Here is a 15,814-nt window from a genome sequence, read left to right on the forward strand (position 1 = left end):
TTCCAATGTGTTTTTGTTTCAGATAAGATATACCAAAGCTGCTTGCAGAGCCTGCGACGCAGTCGTGGCCCACCCCTGAGGGCACAGGCACAGCGCTCACAGATCTCGGCGTCATTTTTCCTTCTAGCCTGCTGCAATCATGGACACAGCAACCTGGAAGGTTAATGGTTACATTTCTATTTTAGGGAACCTGGGTTTTGACAATAACCTAACGTTCCCTTTCAAGTACGAAATGTAACCATTACCGTATGGGTGAGTGTACCAAAGCCATCGCAAGGGCAAGATTGCAGGACGACTGGAATACTACAAGGCTAAGCTGAAAGGCTGCCTTCCGCGTTACCATAGACAACCCCAGTAATAAGTAACTAGGATGCTTTTGAGGATCCACGACAATAAGTATGTAGAACCTAGTAAAGGTATGGGAAGTAGCCCACACTGCTGCATTGCAAACATCCTTGACAGATGCAGAATATTAAAGTAACAAGCACATAAAGCTGTTTTTTTTAAAAACAACCTTGAATGACAAATTCAGCAACATTTTCGAGTTTTGTAAACCTTTAAAATGTATGTTGACACATTAACTACAATGACTGTGTAATTCCCATGAACTATTTTGCTACTTTTAGTCCCAAAATCTTAAACTCATCAGTGTCATTGTCGCATACAACGCAAACAGACACAGAATCGTTCATTTTTACATTCTTTGTGTGCTGCATACAGATACTCTTGTCTGAGTGTGTCGCTGCTAGTCACAGCTCCACAATTGGGGATTTTTTTAATTAAAAAAATGTGTAATATTTCATTGACCAGCCGTTGTATTGGTATGTTCATTGCACTAAGGCTTCTACCAATTCAAATGTGTTGACATTACGTGCTTCTCCACTTTCTGTGTTATTTTTAAACAGTCCTGTGATTGTGACCTGCTTGTTCGGTAATTGTTTAGCCTGAACTTCAAGTTTGATTTTCTTGTTTTTGTGTACTGCGCTGTCAAGTGCTTGTCAATAGTACCTTTTCTTAGATGATCCATAGACACATTACAAGTTGAGCAAAACAGAATCCCGGCATCTGCATGCAACGTCACCTTTTCATAGCTCTGAACGCGATCTTCTGTTGAAATTAATTTAGCTTTTTTGATTTGTCAGCTGTCTGCATTTTTAATGTTAATCATACACTGCAAGCTAATAAACCAATAATATCTAAAACAACCACTTTAAGCTTCCCACCTCTGACTTGAATGTCATTGTACAGTATGAGGAATTCACCAATCACGAAGCCGGTATTTGTACCATGTACAGCTACTGTAGAGCTACTGAAGTGAACAGGGGAGGTGAAGAGTAATGTAAAATACTGAAAGGAAAAAAAAAATGCATATTTTTCACAGTAGGCAGTCAAATATACGATTTCTGTGACATTCGTGAATTTTCCGGGGCCCTACATATAAGGCTAATATGATCTGTTCTCAATCTGTATCTAGTTATTACCTCCTCCTCCTCACACAGCCCTAGTAACATCTGCCTGGTCTGAAATACTCTCTCCCTGACTCTTCTCGCTCTCCTGTGCAGCTCTTTTGCTGGTTCTGTGACACTGCCTAGTTTCAATAAGTGGTACTTTTAACACACACTGAGTTACCTAGTAAAGTTAGCACCCTATATATTTAAATGACTCGGACGCTGTACTTTTTCCACACGCTAGGTTGCCTGCTACTGGTTAGTGAATACAACAGGTGTACAAAGCACGCCCTAAAGGGGCTTACTGCATGCAAAACACTTTACCGCTGTTTTGTGAATGAGGCCCTTAGTCTATAGAACTTGGTGGTATGGGGGTGCGGGGGGGGGGGGGGGGGGGTGGTCACCCATACTGCAGCATTGCATATGTCAGAGACAGATAAGAATCCCCAAGAGGTTGCGAGACCTCTTTTGGATTGACCAGTGGGGGCAGGTTGGCTACATCATAGGCAATCCAGACAGTGCCCCCAAATCCACTTTGATATCCACTGTTTGGACAGGTCTTGTCCAGGGAACTCAGGCCCGCAGCAGATAAAGACCTGCTCTGTTTGACGCCAAACCTGAGTCCGGTCAGCATAGTACACTAATGCCATAACTGGGCAGAGTGTGTGAAGCTTCCTCTCCCTGTCAGATTGGAAAGGTGGTGGATGAGAAGCCACCAACTCCACTGACTGGTTGACATGATAAGCAGAGATGCTTTTAGGGAAGAAAGCAGGGTAGTACGGAGCGTGACTTTAGTCCTGGTCTCCATAAAAATAGGCAGGCTTTAGCAATGGAAACTTCAAATACTCGCTTTGCAGAGATGATTGCGAGTAGGAAACCCGTGTTCAAAGATAAATATTTCACCTCTGCTGAATGCAGGGGCTCGAATGGTGGTTTCGTAAGTGCGCTAAGCACCACTTTCAACCGCCAGCGAGGTACACGATCCTTCCTAGGAGGACGCAACCTCCGAGTTCCCTTCAAAAACTGTTCTGCCAGGAAGTGTCTATTTGAATATGGGAAGCTGAAATGGCTGCCAGTTTGACATTCAGAGGAGAGGGAGATTTAAATAAGGTCCTGCAAAAATTGTAGTATGGCTGCCACAGGGCAAGTGATGGGGCCAGTCCACGAGACAGACAGACATCAAGTCTGGAAAACTGGAGACTGTCTGTGAGCACAGGCTTTGTAACCTAAACAGGGAGACAGGCCATTCCCACTCTGGAACAATCTAGAAAGAATGGAGGAAAAGAAATGCAGAAATGCATTCACTTTTCTTTCCTAATGTTAGTAATACACATATTACTCTCTTGCTTGGAGCTAGAGGGAGAGAAAAAGAATAGAAAGTAAAGGCTCCTGAAGGAGCGCAGCAGCAAGGAGCACCAAGTTAGCCAAGAGGGGGTAACTGGTCCTGGGGAAGGAGTGGGAAAACCTGTGGGCTTCCAGCGGTGCACAAGGCCGTGTGGAAAGTAACCCGAACAGATGGCAAAAGGTGCAGAAAGCACGCTAAAGTATGATGTATACTAGAAGCGTGAATATTTTCCTCAAAGGAAGAGGGAGAGAAGTAGAAAAATGTGACTTGTCTCACAAAACAACCGTGACAGGCTCCTACTCAGGCTTCGTGCCTGGCGCAGAGGGGGCTCCACGAGCAGCTTTGACATACACGCTCAGATGAATTGGGCTACACAGAGGTATATCCCAATCGGAAATGGAATAACATTTCGTTCTTGAAAGGGAACTGCATCAGTTCATAAGGTTCTTACAGTATTAATGGTTTTGCAATGCCCTTGGTTTGGAGACAAAATCTCAGAAAAGGAATGAAAAACACAAGCCAAACTCATTCTTGGAGGTCTTCCACTATAAAGTTACAGAAAGTGCTCTCCAATCTGCCGCGAATCTGATCAGCCCGAGGTTAGTCAACAAGTTCATGACCCAATTGTCAAGGGTTTTTGACAGATTTTTGTTTTATCAACTGTAATTCCACCTTTAATCAAACACAAATGCTTGGCTTTCATATTCCACTTATGGGAATTCATTCCAATCTTAAATAACAAAATAAGAAAAGAAGTACTGCCCTTTTTATTTTTCTATTGCTCCACAATTCCCAGGCTTAGAAATGTAACTCCACTCAGACTTGTTGCTTGACATTTAAATATTTACTTTTTAGTTTAAACAGTACATTTTGAGATTTGCGCAAGCTATTGTGGTGACTAACACGAGATATGCAATGAACAGTGGGTACCAAATAATTCTCTGAATTAAAATGGACACTCTGAGTCTCTTATTTTTTAACTCCAAAATAGCATTTACAATAGAATCAAAATGTGTTTGTCAATCTTCTTGCTCGATGTTGCAAAAACTTGACCTTTATAAATCTGTTGTAATAATGATTGCACAAATCTATTTTGACTTTTACCTTTTGACAGCTTTAAAATGAGGCATGGTCACATATTCTTGCAGAACAGTGTACACCTTGCAGACTCATCACATCCAATCAGTGTCAGCCGTGCACATGAAGCACCTACACCCTATTGACAGTGTTAGGGCAGTTTTTTGTTTTGCATCAATATTGAGCGATATGTTTAAATTATAAATGGATCTTTACCTGTATGAGAAAAACTGGAAAAATATGTATTTTAAGATTTCCTGTTATAAATCACAAAACCATACATTTATGGTCATTGAATAGTCATTTAAAAAGTGTCAGATAACATTAAGTATCAGAAATGCTGCACAGATTTTATTTTTCTTTCTAAATGACTGTTTTGGAATGAACTCATTTGTTGTCAGTTAATTTGGATCTAGGTTTTACAGGGAATGGGAAACTTATCGAATTAAAAAGACGGCCAAATACACTGTTCAGCTCCTATCCAATCTGGTCAGCAAAGTCAGGCACAGCTCTAAAAAGCATCATGAAAAGTGCTGTGCTAAGAAAGCAAGTATTGATGTATTACTTCAACTGGGACCATATCCAAAATCAACTATCTACCCTCTAAAAACCACACATGTTGGTACAAACACCATTAATTAGATGTGCCACTCCACGCTAAACATTTAAAAGAAGGTCTTTATGCCAATATTTAAACTGTACTATATATGCAAAACTGTGGAAACAACATGTGAGCGACAGATCCAGAAGTTATTTATTTTTAGGCCCTCCACCAGTCGGCCTACTTGTTTCTCATTGGTTAGAAGCCATCAACTTACATCCCTCCCAGTACCAACACTCTCCCCTGTCCAGAACAAGAGGGGAGTCAACACTGCTTTACCTACCTCTGTATGGTGTTCCTAGATGTGTCACAACAGAGTTCTTAGGAAAAGTTCTTTGCTTGTCTTCAAGTGAATGGATCTGAATACAAAGCAAAAAGGATGGTGGTCACAAAACTGTATACAATTTTCATGTATATTTTATTGGATGTTATTGTATGGCGTATTACATAATTAACTCTTTCAGCACCAAGTAACATTTGAAAAAACAAAAAAAACAAAAACAGAATACAGGGGCATAAGCAAGGTCAAGACCACTTAACTGGTCTGCTGTGTTGCCTAGGTTGTACTAGCTGTCATTTTGAGTGCCGTTATATTTGCTAGTGCATTGTTGAAAGTTAAGACTCTCACTGCATAGCAGTTTACGCAATTCCATATTTTAGTACAAGCTTAATTAGACATACTATGCATATTGTGCAAAGCTGACATTAAACTAGGCCACAGCTCCAAGTTGATCTACCAGTCATATGGGCAGCAGTGTGGAGTAGTGGTTAGGGCTCTGGACTCTTGACCGGAGGGTCGTGGGTTCAATCCCAGGTGGAGGACACTGCTGCTGTACCCTTGAGCAAGGTACTTTACCTAGATTGCTCCAGTAAAAACCCAACTGTATAAATGGGTAATTGTATGTAAAAATAATGTGATATCTTGTAACAATTGTAAGTCGCCCTGGATAAGGGCGTCTGCTAAGAAATAAATAATAATAATAATATAATTAGGGCTTCTGTTTTTCGGGTTTTATTAATTGTATTTTTCGGTGCTTATTTTTAGCTATTTTCGAGTTTTATGTAATCGTTTTTTTTGGGGGGGGCTTTCGTTTTTGATATACTGTATGAAATTAGTGTTTTCAGTTACTTTCCAAAATGCTTGAGCGTTTTGTTTTTTTTCTGTCAAAATATGTATAGTAGTAACTCAACAGTACTTGCACACTTAAGTTGCACCTTCTTTCCTTTGCTGTCTTCCACAACAAAATCCCTATGGTCAGGGGCACATTCTTCTGGGGTTTTTGTGTGTAGGCATTTTTGTACATTTCGCCAGAATTCTGTTTTAAACCCCTGTATCTTAACTGTAATACAGCTGTAAATCCTGCTAACAAAAAGGCAGCAGTGTGGTGTAGTGGTTAGGGCTCTGGACTCTTGACCGTAGGGTCGTGGGTTCAATCCCTGGTGGGGGACACTGCTGCTGTACCCTTAAGCAAGGTACTTTACCTAGATTGCTCCAGTAAAAACTCAACTGTATAAATGGGTAATTATATGTAAAAATAATGTGTAAAAAAATAATGTAATGTAAAAATAATGTGATATCTTGTAACAATTGTAAGTCGCCCTGGCTAAGGGCGTCTGCTAAGAAATAAATAATAATAAAATAAATAATAACAAGCCTCCATCCTGATTGTAATCTCGTTTTAAATCTTACAAACGGAGTCTCCAATAGAAATGTAGGAATGTGCTGTCACTCAGTAGTTGAGGCGTGTTTAAAGTATTCAGAACGAATCAATGATAGATGCAAGTCAGGAAGGCGGGACATTGCCCAGCAGCACTGGGAAATGTATTTATTATTATTTTTGCAGTAGGTTTTATTTTTTAATGGGGAAAAGGGTAAAGTCAACGTGAATAGATTAACCATTTCCACAGTTTTTCCGGTGTTTACTGGCTAGCCACCGACTTCATTTTTTTTTGTATCAGGAGGGGGTTTTTATCGGGTTTTATCGATTAAAACCGAAAATCAGAAGCCCTACTTATGACAACAAAAAAAGCACACCCACTTACTCTTTCCTGGAACTCCTGTTCCTTTAGTTTTGCTTTGCTGAGTAGTGTTGTTTTTAGCGCGAGCTGTGCCTGCAACAAAGCAGAAACATGCTACAGATGTTCTACAAAAGATCTCAATATGTCAATTGGGGGAAAAAAGAGACAGGGCGCTATTTTAAAGAATTCTAAGTGGACTTGTTTCACATTCAGGAGGCATTCCATGTTTTTTTTTTGTTTTTTTGTTTTTTTTTAAATGAAATGTCAATGCTACAGTCCCTTGTAAAATACACAAAAAGGCAAACCCACTCATGCTGGCTGGATGTATGTATGGACAGACAGACCCCACTCTCCTACCCCTCAATCTGTTATTCTCAATAACTTATAATAATGTTACCGACTTTACCAACTTTCATGAATTGGATAAGAGAGTCTCTAGACTTATGAATGCCTCCACTATAACCCCTTAACAGGGGATTTAATCTGCAGCAAATGAGTAGTCTGATAGAAAATACACCACAGAAAGCCATTTCACAAAAGAGGAAGTTGCCTGTAACTCCTCCAAAAAACACAAAACTATTGTAGGTTTCTCATTAGCCCAGGGCTGTAATACTATAACCCCCATCCTCCCCTAAATACTGACAATCCACCCAGAGAGGGAATCAACCCTATTCTACCTACCTCTGTAAGCTGAAACTATGCATGTCTGACGACAGTCTGTAGGATTTAAAGTAAACTAAAGCTGGTGAGTGGTGTGTACAACAGAGTTACCAAGATAAGGTAATGGTTGGATGAATCTGACTATATGTAATGTCTGTAATTAGTATGTACTGTATGAGAAGGTGGGGCAGGGCAGCCTAATTTACAATATTTAAATTTAAATAAAAAAGGCATCTCTTACCTGCAGCTCAGACATGGAACCCTGTAAATGAAAGAATACAAATGTTTGAATATATTCAATTACATTACTCTGGAAACAATATGCTTGTCGAAGTGTGGTTCTGGAAAACTTACATACTGGACTTAATAGCAAGCTGGAGAAAGACTTAAAAAATGCCACAGAACAGAAAAAAAAATGTTTTGTATAAAATCTGAACACATCTAAGGTTGTATATTCATATAATAAGGTCAGAAACCAAAATAGATTAGGAACAGTAAGAAAAACTAGGTTCTGAAAAATACTGCAAAGCCAATATACATTAAATAACTAATCTGAAATACTGTAAGGGTGAAACAAAGGCAGAGTGGTTCGTGAAAGCACGCTGAATACTTGTCAGATTGTGATAATAAAGCTCTGTGTGACTGTTTTGAAGGATGCAGGATATGAGGTAATTTATATAGGACCTGGCAGACCGTGATTTTATTTTTAGCTGGAAGTTAATAGAGACCATGATCGCATTCTGAAAAGACAAACAGAATACAAACTTTTTGCTAGAATGTGGGTGGAAGTTGTATTAATGCAAAATTCTACGTAGCGCCAGTAAAGGTATAGCAGTACTCGCATAGCAGATTTTTTTATTTTTTATTTATTTTTTTTTAAACAAGATCCCACATTGAATACAATAGCTGGATCTTATTTAATAAATAGCAAATTACTCACAACAAACTTTTGGGTTTGGATGATTTTTGTTGTTTTAAAAACAGCAAGAATCCATCACATATTTGGAATAAAAGCAATTCTTTCTTCTACCTCGGAATTTGTTTTTTTATTAGATGGGTCTTAACATATGGTTGACATCCACCTTAAGTACATTTGGCACTGTTACCCACCACCAACTCAACCAGGCACAGTTTAATGCAGCCAATTAGTTAGAAAAAGAGCAAAGTCAAGTTACAGGTTTCACAGTGTTTCATTGACTCAAAATAAACAGTCCTCCAAAAATGCGAGTGATTTATACATTTTACACCTCCTGCTAAAATGAGTGTTATTAGAATAAATCAGTGACAGTTTAAACACATTGAATGTACAAACAACCACCACAAATCATTTCTGTAAAGATCAAGAATGATAGGAAATCGCTTATATTAAATTCTCTATAACTAAATGATGATACATTTAAAAACGTTGCCATGCCAGGGAGAACGTTTATCCTGTTTTTATTAAACACGTTTTTGTATTTATGTCTTCTTCCAAGAGCAGCTCTGTGGAGTCCCTGAGAAACTTTTCTACTAAGATACAAGACCATTTAGTTATATACATGTATACATGTATTTGTTAGAGATTGATGATATAAATACTTGCAGCACACAGCAGGACTTCTTGTTACACAGGAAACACACTTCCATACAAGGGTAAAAGCCAGCTCAGCATTTACACTTACTCTTCCAAGTCTTTAAAAACTATCTGGCACTCAAACACAGCTTAGCACCTCCGATATTATTAATGTTCCCTTCCATTCTCAACCAGTCGCCAGGGATGAGGAAAGGATCTTGTTCAGCACTGTTTCCACTGAAGGGGAAGAAGCTTAGGCAATGACATACCATGCTATGTTAAAGGAATACTGAATATATAGTGTGGATCTTAGTCCCCGTGTTGCTAACAGCTTTGTTGTCTCTAGTTTTAAACAATGTTGACCAATGCCCCATGATAAATTTGTTGAACATTTAGCAATCATTATGCAATCTACAGCTGACTGCTTTGATTGTTTGGTATCAGTTATGGTGTGAGATCTTTGTTACAAGAGGGCAGCAGTGTGGAGTAGTGGTTAGGGCTCTGGACTCTTGACCAGAGGGTCGTGGGTTCAATCCCAGGTGGGGGGACACTGCTGTTGTACCCTTGAGCAAGGTACTTTACCTAGATTGCTCCAGTAAAAAAAAAAAAAAAAAAACCCAACTGTATAAATGGGTAATTATATGTAAAAAAAATAATGTGATATCTTGTAACAATGTAAGTCGTCCTGGATAAGGGCGTCTGCTGAGAAATAAATAATAATAATAATAAACTGTATTCAGTCCAAAGCATTACAAATCCCCCCACCCACCCCCCGTATTAACGATGTATTAACCATGTATTAACCCTATACACTACTACAGATGCAACAATTAATCGATGCATTGATCATCCTTGCTTACTTTTCCCAAGCTTCGATTACATATTGGTGAATCAATGCCTAAAATTAGAGCCTAATTTGACGTCTACCATTGCAGTTTGCATTAAAAGATTGATTATATAGTTACGTGCTTATATTAGTGCTAGTACGGTAGGTAGCCAACATCAAAGTATTGCTAGGATACAAACATTTCTGTCATTTTTGGGGTGAAGGAAAGGGAGGCCGGAAAAAGCGACATTTGGCAATCTAAGTTTGTTCATGTACTCTTTATGCTTTCATACTTCATAAGTATGCAGCCATTAAATCAATAAAGTAACATTTCAGTTGAATGGTTTAAAATAGCAATAGCACCCTCATTGTCAAGCACTACATTGGCAGCTGACCTGTTCTGCTTGGTACATGCCTGATGGAGCTGCCCTCTAACCAGGGCTCTATTGCTTGATGGTACAGTACCTGTTCACTGTTCTGATTCTTCTTGTCCTTTAGCCTCTGCTCTCTCTCCATTTGGAGCTCCTCCAGCTGTTTCTGTAGTTCGTTCACTCTGCACGTCATCTCCTCCTCTCGGTTCTGAGGATCAAAAGGTTTCAGCTTTGGTTCTTGCATTGCAGGCACAGATAGGTTAATTATTATTTGTTTATTTATTATTTGTTTATTTAGCAGACGCCTTTATCCAAGGCGATTTACAGAGACTAGGGTGTGTGAGCTATGCATCAGCTGCAGAGTCACTTACAATTACATCTCACCCGAAAGACGGAGCACAAGGAGGTTAAGTGACTTGCTCAGGGTCACACAATGAGTCAGTGGCTGAACTGGGATTTTTACCGGGGGCCTCCTGGTTACAAGCCCGTTTCTTTAACCACTGGACCACACAGCCTCCTGATATACTATAATAGATATACTAGTGTAGCATTGTCATAAAATTCAGAATATTTAAATGTTTTTGTATGCCTTTACACTTGGTTTCCATGTGCTAAATTGGTCTTGAATAGAATTGGCCACTTTCTATGACACTGTCAGCAGATTGTGGGTTTAGTGTGAACTCCAGTTGCCCCAAATCCTAAAAAGTCCCAGTGAGAACTAATGAATTAACTTATGCTAGAGCAGAAGTTGGTCAGCACACGAGTCAAAAGTAGTTGCATGTAAATTGCATAATTGTTCAGTTGTAACAAAGTATATACACTACATAAAATCTACAAACAAAATACAAAACAAAGCAAAACAAAATACACAACCACACAAACACACAAACAAACATGTCTCTGTTGTCCTGTAAACTTGAATTGGGTGGGCTATGTTAGTCATTAGCTAGCTAATCAATTATTAGCCATCAGGTTTGATTTAGCACTGCTCATTTCAATATTATACCAGAACAATGGATTCGGGATCACTAATTTAAAAATACTGAATTGAAATTTTAAAACCTGTTCTGTACCTGTTTGGGGAATATTTTTACCATCATTATTATTGAGGCAGTCCCTTAACCCAGTGGTTCTCAAACTTCTTGAGCTGCACCCCCCTTCCTCTTGTCTATGGTACTTGATCACCCCCCCCCCCCCCCCCCAACACACACACACACACACACACATATATACTGACACACACACATTAGCATGAACCAGCCACCGATCCATCATAAGAGCAAACTTAACACTGCAAGTTACAGTTTACCAATTGTGACCAACGCTTACTAACGTGCACACCATGTAGTAAGCCGATAAAACATACATACATTACCAGATGGCAGCGGACTTCATGCAAAAATATACAGGTTTAGAAGGCAGCAGTCAGACGCACAGTGCCATCTACGAACTTTCGGTTTTAAACCAATAAAACCCAACAAAACACCCCCGATACAAAAAAAATTAAAATCGGTGGATAGTCAAAAAACACCGGAAAAACTGTGGAAATGGTTAATCTATTCACATTGGCTTTACCCTTTTCCCATTAAAAAATAAAACCTACTACAAAAATAATAATAAATACATTTCCCAATGCTGCTGGGCAATATTTCAGACTTGTATCTATCATTGGTTCGTTCTGAATACTTTAAGCCTGCCCTAACTACTGAGTGACAGCACATTCCTACATTTCTATTGGAGACTCCGCTTGCGAGACTTAAAACAAGATTACAATCAGGATGGAGGCTTGTTAGAGGGATTTAAAGCTGTATTACAGTTAAAATACGGAGGATTTAAAACAGAATTGTGGCGAAATGTACAAAAATGCCTACACACAAAAACCCCAGACGAATGTGCCCGTGATCATAGGGATTTAGTGACAGCTAAAAACACATATTACTGGGCTGCACTTCCTGTTTAACTTCACTAAATATCACCAGCTCATTACAGGGTAGGACAAAGTGAAAATGAACTCTTCCACCTAACCTCATTAAATGCCCGATTGAAAAGCATATTTGACAAACACATAACTTATTTTTTTTGTAGAACATCCACATGTATGACATGGTCTAGTACTAATCTATAAAATTAGCCCCTTTAAAAACAAACAAACCCTGAACATGTGTTTTTTGGTTATGCACATATGGTGAACACATCAATGACAGGTCACTGCTCTCTAGTAGGGAGGTCAAATAATGGATAATAATAATAATAATAATAATAATAATAATAATAATAATAATAATAATAATAATAATAATAATAATAAATGGAATCCGTAAGGTACTACATTTAGGGAGAATCTGAGAAGGGATTGTATTAATTCACATGTCGGTGTGATATGGAATTGTACTAACAGTCTACCCAAAATATTCAATACAATTAAAGAAATATATATTAAAAAGATATGTGGTTTCTGTGCTGTTACCATTTATTTTTAAACTGATTTATACATTTGAACGACAACATAACTGAAGAACAACGTATTTTCAAATACAAGTGGTTAAGATCATGACACGATTACACTATGTAACTCAATTTTTGTTCCTGGGTAGTAAGTGTTATTTCCTAATTGCTTATGCCTCAAAAGTACAGAAAATGGCTATTATTCCCCACAAACTTTGCTTTTGTGACCAGGACAGTGATATTTTGAAATTTAGCGATTTCCAATGAGAAAACGGGCGAATTTGTGTCTTTTCGTTCACATAAAGTCAGAAAAAAACAACATATGAATCCAAATTAACATGTATTTATACTAAAGTAATACAAAAATGACTACAAAAGATTTAGAAGTGAGTAGTTTTTCGAGATTTACGATTATACTGTAAATCACTTTCACGAATCAGCCCCCAAATTTAGTCTCCCATCATGTTCTCGTTATACTGTCCTTGGTAGCGGCGTTCAAAGTCCAGTATATCCAGGTGGAAGCGCTCGCCTTGCTCCTCCGAGTACGCTCCCATGTTCTCCTTGAATTTATCAAGATGAGCATCAAGGGTATGGACTTTGAGGGACATCCTACAGCCCATTGTGCCGTAGTTCTTCACCAGAGTCTCAACCAGCTCCACATAGTTTTCGGCCTTGTGATTGCCCAGGAAGCCCCGAACCACTGTGACAAAGCTGTTCCAAGCTGCTTTCTCCTTACTAGTGAGCTTCTTGGGGAATTCATTGCACTCCAGGATCTTCTTTATCTGTGGTCCGACGAAGACACCGGCTTTGACCTTTGCCTCAGATAGCTTAGGGAAGAAGTCTTGAAGGTACTTGAAGGCTGCCGACTCCTTATCTAGAGCTCTGACAAATTGTTTCATAAGGTGGTGGCATCAGCACTTTCCGGGGGTCCCCAAGTGGCTCCCACTTGACGTTGTTCCTCCCCACAGAGAACTCGGTCCGCTGTGGCCAGTCCCGCCTGTGGTAGTGCACCTTGGTGTCCCTGCTGTCCCAAAGGCAAAGATAGCAGGGAAACTTGGTAAAACCGCCTTGGAGACCCATCAGGAATGACACCATTTTGAAGTCTCCTATGACCTTGATGCCATCTCAGAAAAATGCAGATATGTATCCACTTAGGCAGCTGGAACTAAACTGAACTGGTGGGCTTAAGGCCCCTGTATTTATACTACTATTTATATTACTGGAAAGTTCTAGAAGTTACTCCAAGTTTACTCAGCACTGAATCTATCTGGAATGTTCTGGAAAATAGGTAAATTTCAAAATATCACTGTCATGGTCACAAAAGCAAAGTTTGTGGGGAATAATAGCCATTTTCTATACTTTTGAGGCATAAGCAATTAGGAAATAACACTTACCACCCAGGAACCAAAACAAAAAAAAAATTGTTACACAGTGTTATCTTCGATGATTATCTTCTTTATAACTTATTTAGATTACTTAGATTTTTTTCTGGCATTATGTGCCTTAGACACAAAAAACGTAAGCGCTGTGTAATGTGCAGCTACCTGTAAGATCTGCTCGTAGTTCTGGGCAGTTTGTTTGAGCTCATCCTCTTTTTGTCCGATTTTCCTGTAGAGCTGACTTGTCTCTTCCCGATAAGTATTCAACAACTCCGTCTCAACATCCTGGGCCTTGCCTAGAGAAATATAACAGGGAAACTATGAATTGCTCAGGATACATACAGGGTGACCAAGAAACCCCCAACATGTAACTCCTTAACCCTCCTTTTAAATGCCTTCAGTAACTTTGTAATCCTTTGGCACAAAGGCTGGTTAATGGAATAATTGAAACACAGTTCTTAAATTGCTACAGTTTCTACTGCATGCTGCTTTCTCCACATATGGGATATATTTCAGTGTCTCTGTTGACAAATTTGAAGTGCTGCTTTGTAATTTAAGTCCGTTCTTGATTGTTGTTTGAAAGACAGGACCCTGTTCATGAGGCTTAAAGAATGTTTTAAACAACATTAGTCAAAAATAGTTCACAAATAAAACAGTGGGCTTTATTCACAATGTTAAAGAAGTCTGTTTTTATAAAGAAAATGAAGTTTGATATTCCTGAAAAAAAGACTTAGTTAAAAATTTGACTTTGTGAATAGATACCTGTTTCATTCATTAACAGACTTTGAAAATACATTCTTTAAATAACGCTATCAAAAAATAAAATAAGGGGAATTTGCAGGAAGTGGAAATTGTACAATATTTCTAGTTATAAAACACCCGCAGCAGTTTCTCAACTACAACTGTAAACCATTTATGCAACTGCCACTGAAAGACACTTAGTTTGTAACATATGTTAACTTGGTAAGAGAATGGTAAGACAGTTTCCCAATATGCAATATGCTTCAGAGGAAGCTTAATTATTAGACTGATGAGCTTTCAAAAAACTAAAAATAAGTGCTACCATCTGGCTCAATGTAACTAAACTCCTGTCATTCTGCTATAAAAATATTTGTCCTTACCAATAGCTTCCTGCACAGCAGAATCCAGATCTTGCTCCTTTTTGGCTATCTGGGTGTTGAATTCCCTTATTACCTGTTTCAGGCTGGAATGATGCTTTATCTCCAGATCCTCAAGCTCTAGCCTGGAATAAGACAAACAGATATATTAAGAAACAGATGCTCCCAGGGTTTGCTGGTGTGGAGTCTTTAAAACAATATAATTCAGTACATCAAATTAAACTGGCATTGTCCCACAATTATTATATCAACTAAACTTCCTACCTATTTCTAAGTTTCGGCATCATATGTAATCTTGTGCGATCGGTTGAAGCGACACATAGACTTAATTATTTGTATTAAGCTTATTGAATTGTACTGTTTATTTAGTGATAGTAATGAGCAAATGGAAGCAGATAAAATTCAGAATGTTAGTGGGATGATGAATTCGATCAGGCTGAAAAAAAAAAAAAAAAATCAATAAAAAGCACCGAACCGTCTGTTTCTGGCACGTTGGCAGCACCGAATGTTACAGTACTGCATTATCTGAAGTATAGGATATTGCACACATCAGCAACCCCCTGTAGAATTCTGCTGCTCTTCCAGGACTGAACACGGTAAGTGCACTTTTAAAGTTTCATTTGTATTTAAATTGTATCAGTACCTTTAGTTTGCTTCTGGTAAATGATTGAGCACACTGCATAAAACAATGTCAATACAGCCCAGGTAATGATTACATTAGTTGTAATGATTGCAAGAATAATAATTAGAAACAGATTGAGCATAAAACATATGTGACACAGATTTTCCATAATTTCAGTCTGTATATCAAATAGGTTTTATTTTTGTACCTTTTATTGTCGTCATGGACTATTTGGTTTACTGTTCAGTTTTTCATGGCTGTTACTTTAGTTACTTTTCTGTCTCGATAGCAGTGCACTCTATTCATTTTCAGAAATGGAAATGGTGATGCAATTTGATTGTATATTTCTAA

General features: G+C 38.5%; 1 protein-coding gene across 8 annotated transcripts in view; it reads right to left on the reverse strand.

Moving 5' to 3' along the window:
- Window positions 1-15,814, reverse strand: part of LOC117400464 (golgin subfamily A member 4-like) — a 97,350-nt gene that overhangs the window by 22,514 nt on the left and 59,022 nt on the right. For all 8 annotated transcript variants that reach the window (XM_059022820.1, XM_059022822.1, XM_059022818.1 and 5 more), the window contains 6 exons: window positions 14,845-14,966; window positions 13,889-14,019; window positions 9,994-10,107; window positions 7,392-7,412; window positions 6,515-6,583; window positions 4,755-4,830 (listed from right to left, as the gene is read on the reverse strand). In XM_059022820.1, the coding sequence (XP_058878803.1) occupies window positions 4,755-4,830; window positions 6,515-6,583; window positions 7,392-7,412; window positions 9,994-10,107; window positions 13,889-14,019; window positions 14,845-14,966 (533 nt within the window). The remainder of the gene's footprint in view (window positions 1-4,754; window positions 4,831-6,514; window positions 6,584-7,391; window positions 7,413-9,993; window positions 10,108-13,888; window positions 14,020-14,844; window positions 14,967-15,814) is intronic.

Source organism: Acipenser ruthenus, chromosome 4 (genome assembly GCF_902713425.1).
Source record: "Acipenser ruthenus chromosome 4, fAciRut3.2 maternal haplotype, whole genome shotgun sequence".
Taxonomy (NCBI): domain Eukaryota; kingdom Metazoa; phylum Chordata; class Actinopteri; order Acipenseriformes; family Acipenseridae; genus Acipenser; species Acipenser ruthenus.